Consider the following 10502-nt stretch of genomic DNA (forward strand, 5'->3'; position numbering starts at 1 on the left):
GTGGGAGACAAATTAGTACCTGGTATAGTCCCACCCAGATAGAGTTGAACGTAAGGAGAAACTTGAGTGAGCGCGGTGTTAGAGAACTTATCTTCTAGATTAATGCAATGCCCGAGGGTGTACAAATGCACTTCGTGCCAGCGTATAGTCATCTCAAGCGTTGTTCGTAATGTATAAATAATGAATAAATAATTTATTTAAAAAAGTTTTGGAGCATTTGGACTTCACTTGTTCCCTTATCATGTGGCGTTTAGTATGTCCCAAGCATTCTTAAGTAAAGTTTCTAAATGTCTTAAAACTGCTCGCTAATTATGGTCGTAGGTGTCATGGCGCCCTATTACATTATACCTACTCTTATGCCTACAGGGACTGGGGGGTTCGTTAACGGGCTAGTCGAATAAAACGAATCGCCTTTATTTTCCCGTTCTTTCCTAGGGAAGTTGTTCACGCCTTGGGCCTATGGAACGCAGTGTGCGTGTACGTTGCCTTTTTACGTATCATGCAAACAAAGCTTCGGAAGACTTTATGTAGAAAAAGCACGATTACTACTATACCTATTCGTCTACATGAATGTCGTATACTGTTCTAGAAGAACGAAGACTCGTGATTCGCCTGTGAGAGTATTATGCCGTAGTGTATTTTAACCCAGTGTCCACATTCATCTAGATGAGTGTTATGTTTGGGCAATTCCCGCCGTTATCTGTAAACAACGCAGCGGCGACGAAACTTTCTGCTTGCAAATGTTCCTCTCAGTAAAACCCTATAAACCAGTTAGATCTTGTATTGTCGCCGGGTTTTTGTGAAAATTAGGGCTAAATACTGTTCGTCCGACATTGGAGGCGCCCGAAAAGGGCTGCGAGTAAGACTTTAACGCTGTGGGGGACCAAGATATGTATGTTCACACAGTTACACTACTGACTAATGCTCGAGGCTACACGTGCGCCGTTTCACCAGTTCCGGCAAACTCGATCGGCCAATCTTATATAATAAATCCGATAAGCATCACTGCTATACTGCACTATCCCAGTTGTGTTCTGTTGTTAAATCGACATTTGCCGCCGATCGTTCTGCCCTCCTCATGTCAAGTTACGTTCTATAATAGGCATTATAATCGCAATGATACGCATATCGTACACTCACTGTCATTGCCCGAAGCTGCCACGACTCGTCCCGATTCAGTGAGCTCTGATAACCTGTCACGTGACTGCGAAACTAGTGGCCAAACATCTACAGTGCGCCGTCTCATCATTAGCGGTGGTTCCGCTGCAAAGGCGACTAACGAGCAGCACCTTTATCGGCCTGATCGTTTGGTTCGATCGAAGATTGATATTGGTGACTCACCACCTCCGGTCTCCACTACCGAGTCACCTCAAAGCCCTCCTTCCAGTTGCAGCGCATCACAAGTTTATTCCACTTCATCAGTGGAAAGCCCCCGAGATGTCGTTTCCAAGGACGTTAGAGGGCTAGTCCCAACTGCTCACCAACAATCTCTAGCGGCCGCTGGGATCCATCCTATTCTTGTTCAAAGACGTCGAGCATCGTCTAAGGCAAAGAAGTTACAGACGCCGGCTATTTCAAATGCTATTAGCTGCGATACGAACAACTTCACGACCGTCATCAACCATCTGCCTCGGCTTTCTCGGGTATTCAAACTCACAAATCTTGCTTTAACCTCATTAAACAAAATGTACAGTATCAAATAGTTTTTGTAGAATGTCTTTATTTATTCTTTTGACTTCTGTTCAGTAGCTAAACAAGAGTGCGCCCTAAAAAACAATGTGCAGACTAAAAGAGAAAGTAATAAATTTTATTGATAAACGAAGAAAGATAAGCACTATTGTTCATAGTCGTTTTTGTTGACAGAAATACTATAATAATATATAGAATAAATTGTTGACATAATAGTTGACAGAAAGTCGGCGGAATTTCGGCCCACATTTGGTTTCAAAGATGTTATACGAAAGAATAAATGCGCAAAGCTGTCGCCATACCTTCCTGGTTTCCTATGAACTCTGATTTTTGTTTCTCACGATACCATGGCGATCCAACGCTTTCAAAAGACATTTAATGTAGAATTAACATAAGCTATAGTTTATCCTAACTTAAGTTAGTGGCCCGTGTTGCAAGGCAATTTAGTGTCGGTCTTCTATAGTAACTAGTAGTTGCCAATGAGGCTCCGGTTTACGATGTTCTTTGTTTCTAAGGGCGTTCTATATCGGCGTCTCTAAGGCAAGAGCCTGATTAAATATAATATTTAGACAATGACCGTAGCAGTCAATAGTGCCTCATTCGACGTCATTTTCAGGTTAAAAAAGAAAAAGGACAAAACACAAATGTGACCTATGTTTGGCCTTATAAAGATTGCCCCTATCATATTTTGTTCCTTTTGCGTCAGAGACTATCCCGAGAAATTCTGAAATCTTATTCAGTTATCTACACGGGCATTTCGTTGCTAGACTACAGCAGAAGGGGCTAATATACCCAGTTTCCTATTATATGAATTACAAACTATAGGCTTCTTTTTTGTAAAGCACTAGCCCATTTATTCGTGTGTCTCTTTGTGCCAATTACTTTACAGACGCTGCAGTTCCGTTTATCGCAGAACATAACAAGAATAATCAGTTGCAGTCCAGGTACCCAGGGCCGTGGTTCGTACAAGAAGCCCAAGACGCGGAATCGACAGAAGAAGCTTCGACATTTAGCTTACCGCGCCCGCTCAAAAAAGGTGACAATGAAAACATTGATAATGGTTTATTTCAACTTTTCTCAAAATATACATTGTGAAGTTGTTTAGTTAACGAAAAAAGAGCTCCATAATTGAGCTGAATATACTAGATATATGTTTCAGGGGATGAAGCCCGTTCTCTTCTCCCCCCCGGCCCGCCTGCCGCGCTGCGTTTGGCAATGTTAATTACATCTGATATAGTAACAGGACCAGATTTAACCAGGGGGCGTACTCCATATTAGTGAATTGCCTTTATCCCAGTCAATCAGTGAGGTTGGAAACAGCTGTACATATGAGTAGCGCGTAAATTGTTTCGTGTTTTTCAGCTATTTAAATTCTGGGTTATTGCCCAGGTAGGCGTACTTGTAAATTGTGACACTACAAATTTGTTTCACCTGGTCAATGCGGTTAACACTAGAAAAAGCCAAACTGCTTCGAAAGAAAAATCGAACCTTCTACTGTCAAAGATGTCAAACCTCAAAAATTACACACAGAATCAGCTTTTTAATTTCTGTACCTTGGCTCATATGTTAGGAACTAACAGAGGATTCTGACGTAACGACTAATGAGTTTATGTCAAAAAGACGTTGTGGATCTAGTTTACCGACAGTTGTGGATGTGGTCAGTTTACCCTACACACTCTTATTTCTTTGATACGAACTTTTTTACTTATGAATTGGGATAATATGTGAAATAATTTAGCCAATACATTTTACGAGCATTGAACGCTTTGGCTGGAGTGCAGGCTGTCAATGGATTAATGTGGTAACAAGTTTTTATATTTCGAGTAAGATAATTATTTTATTTTATAGGCATTGACTAAGGGCGCTAAAAATACAAGGCTGTGTAACAAGAGAAGTAAACAAAGAGCCTTAAACGATGTAGGGACCTTGGATAGCTTGGCACCACGCAGAGAAGGAAAATTAACGGTCGGTCCTAATGCCATTTCTCGAACTGGCCCTAAAAGCCATCACTCGAAGTATCCTAAGAGTGATAAAATCGAAGAAAAACAGACGGCTTCAATAGAGCGCGAGAGGGAAAAACAAAATGAATCTTTTACAGACGGCGTAAATCAACCGCAGCAGCAGGACAGTAACGAACAGCCAGAGTCCGCTAAGGGCAACAAAAGCAATAAGCGGAGAAGAGATACCCACCAATATACACGAGGGCATTCTAAAAGTCGAACATCACATCCTGCCCAATATGACTGTGTGAACCTAAATCAATGTCTTGTTTTTTAATCGATCATTCATCAGGTGTCAGCGGGCGGTCGGTTAATCTAGGGTCCTTTTAAGCCAGGGTAAATGCTCGAGAGAGGTTCGCTGTAGCTAAGCATTGCATTGACGTTTTTCTTTAGGGTTTGTACGGAAAAGATATGCGACATCAAGACATCGAAGTGTTCCTAACTCCCTACGCCCTATGCATCTTTATTTTGAAAATGGGTAAACGGGGGTCATAGCTTACCGAACTTGGGGACGTGTTAGAGGACAGTGAGTTTCGCTACGGTCTGGCTGCTATCAACAATGCAACTACTGGCCGATACAAGTAGCGAAACTCAGAACAATGCGCTAAATAATGAAAATATAGGAAAAGAATGCATAGAAAAGAGACCAGAGCAAAATAAGATACCATATTATTGACAGGTGAGCAAAATTTCATGCTATAGTAAATAAATAATATTCGTTAATATATATCCATATTGTATTGTATTTGTTGAAAAAAAAGTATACATCATTACCTATTTTTTTAAAATAATTTCATCTTCTCTAGTAAACGTATCTTAAAAATACGGCCATTATCAATATGCTATGTACAAACAGCGGTTTCGCTTTACTCGTACCGGAGACATACCATACATTTACCGATTTACTTTTTTCAATAATTTCTTCCCCTCGCTTCAGTAGCATGGTATTTTGGCTACCATTAGTTTAGATTACTAATCCAGGTAATAAAATTTATTTAAATAATCTCTAAACGAAATGATAAGCCTCATCAATTTAAAAAATTCATGAGGCTTTTATCATTTTATTTTCTAGCCAGCGTTGTATCGACCGCCGGAAATGGTATACCATTAGTAAGCCACCCTCTCGTCTGAATAGTACAGAACATATCATAACGTACATCAAGCGAAACGATACTCTAACACCATATCCTACGATTTTTTCCTAAAGATTTACCCGTGGTAAGAGACGTTCCTTTTTGGGCACGCTGAACGGCACCAGAGCGTATAATCAACAACGTCAATATCTACGATACAGGATCGTTGGGTAAATTGTTCATTTCTCCGTTGAGTCTATTGACAACTCTGGGAACATTGCTAGGATGGTCGACTCTCGCCATTCAGATATCACACTATTCCGTCGATCTCGTTCGAAGTAATTCCATTACACAGGTATAGATCATACACGTTACGGTCGCAACGCTGCGAAAAACATTGCTGCTCCTCTCCGATCTATACACCGTAAATTCGTCACTTTTTAGCTCACCCAGGCTATATACATTTGTGTGATTAGCAGATATAGGAATAAACAACTATAAACACTTCGCAGGGCATTGAGTTCCTAATTTTCTTTTTGACTATCAATGCTTTTCGGCGCAAAGATGTATAAGGTATAATCTATAATATCATGTCACACTGCCCTGTTACGTTGTTTTGGAAGCATTTTACGAGTCTTATAAATAGGTTGCCGTATGGCTACACAATGGGTCTCTGTCGGTGTTTAACCCGTGTCATATCCGGGAAATTTAAATGCCTAAGGTTTTAGGTGTGTCTTTCCCTGTGCGGTTCTAGCGGTTCCTGTATTTCTACACATGTCGTTTATATATGTAATAAGGGTGCTTATTTATGTTGACTATACGCGAATTTCAACTCTAACCTTTTAAACAATAGAGCTCTTGGTGTGCCCCCGGCACCATTTGCGGGGCGAAAATTACCTTACTAGCTAAGAAATACTGATTAGAAAAAAGCATTCATTAAATTTTTCTCAAATCAGACTAAAAGCTACTTCAATTAATGAACTTTGGTTTTCTTGAAGTCAAGACCTTTCGGAGACACAATAAAAGCAGGAAAAAATCGATCAGACGATCTCGCAGCTCTCATACGCAGCGAGAGCGGGTGCATTAGGCACAGGGTACTCAGCTAGCTCTATTCAGGTATCATTTATGTTTTGGTTATCTATTTTTTAATGGGCACTACAAAAAAAAACAGGCAAAAATATACCTTTTTTTTTTTTTGAAAAAAGGCGTATAAATCGTACATAAGAAGGATATGCTAACAAATATACTATTCTTTTTCCTCGAACCATAAGCGAATTAAACAAATAGAAAAAAACGCTTTGAACTTATTATGACAATTTTATTCCATCGAAGTACTCTAAATGTTCGATTTTCCCAATTTGAATTAATAACTCGAAGAGCCTTATCCGTAACATTGTCGTTTTAATTAGCTAATTACAGTTACAAGAATTATCGCGAGAGACAAAAATTTACCATATTCGGTTATATATATTTAGTACCAAATTTTTCAAAGCTTTGCTTGGCGGGAAAAAAAATAGAAATAAAAATGACCGAACCGAAGTGAAGTATCAAGTCATCTATCGCATCTGTCTATGGCATTGCTAAAGAGGATACGGGATTGAGGTAGGGCTTAACATAGTTCACGAAATTTTAAGTCATCTGACAGCAATAAAACGATGAAAAACATTGCCATGGTCATAATTGTAATTTCTAATTGCACCAATGTCGTCTCTTGAACCCGTCTTTTTTTTTCTTGTTATTAAGGTGTAATTGCCGATAGTAATTGTATCCTGTACTTACAGGTCGACACTTGTAAACTGTTCGCCTGTTGTTCCATGAAAGTTGAGGAGAAGGGACAATATACAGTTTGACGCCCTAGTTGTACTAATGTTCAGGGATTGCGTTGAATCAACTAGATCTTCTATGAGGGTCCGACGCTCTCCGTCCAGATACTGTTCCATCATATCCTGCCATGCTTGTGGCGAATACAGAGTGTCTCATCATCAACAATCGATCGATACTCCAGACCGTATGTTATTCTGTCATTGCAACTTACTTAGTTGCTTCGCTCGGCGCAACTAACCTCCTCAAGTATCTCCTTACTGCCGCTTCACTGGGATGAATGCTATTACATAGGGCGCTTGTTTGCTGCTATTGCCAATACTACGTCATGGCTACCCGTTGCTTGCAAAGACCGACCAGTGATCCACAACTGCGTGCCTACCTCAGGCAATTGAGCTAGCACGTAGCGGCTGGGCTGGACCAGCGAGCAGGCAGGCGGGCAGGCAGGCAACAGCCAGCTAGGTACTTCAGCTTCATGCCTTCTTCGGCAGTCTCACAACGCAGCCGTCCATTGGTCGTCGCCATTGGTTTGTTGGCTGTGTGACTGGCTGGACTGTCACTGCCAGAGTTTGATCGGCTGTGCGTTGCGTCTTCTCCGTGGTACTCGAAAGTACTCGAAACCACTTCAGCCGCTCTCGAAACGGCGCTCAGAACAGGACAACACAGAATCGCCTGCTACTGATGCGCATACATAACTGCAGTTTCGCTTAGTTTAGGTTATTCTAGGTTAGACTAGCTATAGGCATATATAAGAACTATGGTATACAGTACGCGAATGTGTGGTAGCAACATCGGTCTGCAGCGACCGTCCCACCGAATTACACCGTCACCCTACATGCGTCTAGCTTTTGGTCTGAATCTCGTTCGTTTGCTTCTCGATTCCCGCCATCCAGTGTCCGCCTCTTGAACACAGCTGCGGATCCGATGGATCTGCACTCGATTCGTTCGTTGGCGTTGTTAGTTACCTCGTTGGTGAGGTTGATAGAGCTAGAATTAGAACGATGATGATGATGACGACCTGAACTATATTTCTCTCGCGCCCTCTTACTCTCCCTGGCTTTCTCGATAAGATTTCCATGCGGCCGGCAGAAGGTACGACAGAGGATTATCCGCACCTGGAGTGCAACGTGGTAGCATTGACAGTAGAAACCATCCAGACCCATGCAGCGCTTCGCGCGTCAGGCGAACCGTGTAGCTTTTAGACTCTTGAATGAGTATGAGAATGGCTGCGTTTTGAAGGAGCTTGGCCAGAATACCATCGTGAAGTGCGTGCATTATATTCGATCGTATGTAGCTGCCAAAGCATAATTACCTACTCAATCATCGAGATACTGGCGTTAGCATGAATCACTGAACGCGATTTTTCCCAGTCGTCTATTTAAGATAAATGTATACATGGGAGTTTTATATACATATATTTATCTTAATAAAGATAAATATATGTATATAAAACCATTGTACGATTAGAGTCGGATAAATTGATGTAGGTAGCTGAATCAACTACACACTTACTTGTAAATGAAAAATCAGCTCTTCTGCTACTTGTATAGGGTTTAGCTAGGTCGCTAATAGTATTTTCAACAATCAGTTTCAATGCCCAGTTTGGTTTCGTCGGGCCTTTCGAAGCAATGCTTCACTGAACTAATGGGCTTGGGCAGCGAAACCTCTGAATGGAAAAACTAGAATTCATTGGATTAAGCCCTGCCATTCACATACATGTACCACGCAAGATATGCAAAGAAGGTAAGTTTACGAATCCGTTAAAGGTTGAAGTTCATGTTATGACAGATACTTGCGTGCCATACAGCGTTCACGCTTGCTACAGTTAGAAAGCTTAACCATGTCAGATACCATCATTAATTATATCACTTCTCGATTTAACACGGATTCCGCTGTCGTCATTTATCTTCATCTTACGCGTCAATATCGTTTTCTTGACGTGGTGAAAAGCATCATAGGTCCTATTGATCGTTAAGCACTTTCGCAGCATTTCCGTATCACTCAGCTTTTTACCGCTAAAGGCAAATATCAGCAAGGTAATAATACATGTAGAATAGTTTCAGCTTATCAGTATCATCCTAGGAACACTATCACAAAATAATGTATTTTCAATCTTAGTCGAATTCGTGCAAGATGAAATGGAACTTGTAATACTCGGCGGGTGTATACACTCAGACACACATGGACATCTTAACGTGAAATGAAGTCCTGCAGTGAAGTCCTGCTAAGAACTTGAGAGAATACCAATCCGGTGACCCAGAAACTCATGGGGCTACATATATATATGTAAGCGTAGTCGGATTAAACATGATTTGGTGAAGAAGTTTTATTACTATAAGCCTATGGAAGGCTGAACACTTACATAAGAAAATATTACAGTGATAATGTAACGTTTACGAAATTTTACTATATACAATAATAATAGATAAATCTGAAGCAGTACGTCGCCAAGAGTCTCTGAGATAGGGAACTGATTGGACTAACCGTTCTTAAATAGTACCATGGTAGTGTTGCGTTTATGATGATGGCACCACCTTTGAAGATGACTCGTTTTGAATCATCGAGGCTCAGTAGGTTATTAACAAAACGTCATTTACATCTATAAGAGTTATAATAGATTTGTTAGAAAAACACATACTCAAATGTATTGTATCTGTACAGAGAAAATCTTGTTTGTCAATTTACTAGTAATATGCGCGCGAAAGCTTTCTCGCCCCCTGTTGCGGCTTATATGTGGGTAGGCTAAATACGCGATAGACCTGCTAATCTGAAAGGTTTAGGTGCAAATTTGCGTCTAGCGACACTTCGATTTGTTCTGGGAGCCAGGCATCTGATGGTTGACGGCGATACCGCACGGAAAACTCGAAATATAGGGAGAGTCCAAACACATGGGCTGTTAGTTGCCCACTTTCGAAAAAAAAACAAACGAACTTATCGTTTTTTTAACATCTCTCAGGGCAGTACTATTATAGATGCTGGACTTTCACATACTTCGTCGAGGTTCTTGCAGAAATGTTTCAATTATTTTTTCTATCTTTGTAAATCGATAGACGCATAAGTGTATTTATTGCTCTACACACAGTTTAATAATAACAATGTGGGAAGTGAACGAGCAAAATGGCATTCATTCGCTACAAGCTCGTTTTATCTACTCTTTGTCTTTATAAAATATATCTGCAATTGGGTGGGTGTGTATTGTAGCACAATGTCCCATAGAAATATGAACTAACCGAGATCGACGGTCGCTTCTTCACACATCAGTTTATCGAGTTTAGGTACCTTCCCTTTTCCAAATCTATTTCAGATATTCGTAACTTGCACTTAGAAAAAAATTGCATCTTGGTGAAGTATCAACATGTTCTCACAAGATGTCATCTGATAGTCTACCTTTTTCCCAAGTTTATGAGGAAAGGTCATCATCTCGTTATATAATTTCATAGGAACAAAATAAAATCTAAATTTCGCATCGATAGGTTAAAGATTAATGCGGGCCTTCATTAGTTTTTACATAGCTTACCTAAGTCTGTAGTTGCTTCAGGGAAATCACTTAGTTTTTTTACCTTTTCCTTTTCACAGAAGAGCAATAGGTGGCATATCGCAGGCCATCACTATATGTGTGGGTCTATCTAGCACATAGGCATAATGGCGCAGTTATCGTAAAAAAGAAAGAGGAAAAGCATGGTTTCTATAGCCGTTTTAAATATAACCAAATTATAACTATGATTAGCGGCCCTTGTAGTCTACTAATACATTGCTACAAGCTCTCCATTATTCTTTGGACACCTGTGTAACACTTTTTTCAGGGAAGGCTCACCGATATACACTACTGCCAATCGCATTTGAGCTTTTCCGTTTTCTCAGGAAATAACGAGCCATCGGACTCGTGCGTTTGTGGCGGACTTCATCCATCAATCTTACT

The 10502-nt window shown here is 40.5% G+C and overlaps 1 protein-coding gene across 2 annotated transcripts; it reads left to right on the forward strand.

Moving 5' to 3' along the window:
- The first annotated feature begins 442 nt into the window (after positions 1-442).
- On the forward strand, positions 443-4422 carry LOC111260104 (uncharacterized). Of its 2 annotated transcripts, none has more exons than XM_022832598.2 (3): positions 443-1643; positions 2579-2725; positions 3538-4422. In XM_022832598.2, exons 1-3 carry the CDS (start codon positions 891-893, stop codon positions 3964-3966), a joined length of 1329 nt encoding a protein of 442 aa, XP_022688333.1. In that variant the 5' UTR covers positions 443-890; the 3' UTR covers positions 3967-4422. The 2 variants fall into 2 exon arrangements, with proteins under 2 accessions (XP_022688333.1, XP_022688334.1); XM_022832599.2 differs by having other exon boundaries at positions 4083-4422.
- The last annotated feature ends 6080 nt before the right edge of the window (positions 4423-10502 follow it).

This window comes from Varroa jacobsoni, unplaced genomic scaffold (genome assembly GCF_002532875.2).
Source record: "Varroa jacobsoni isolate VJ856 unplaced genomic scaffold, vjacob_1.0 scaffold_399, whole genome shotgun sequence".
NCBI lineage: Eukaryota > Metazoa > Arthropoda > Arachnida > Mesostigmata > Varroidae > Varroa > Varroa jacobsoni.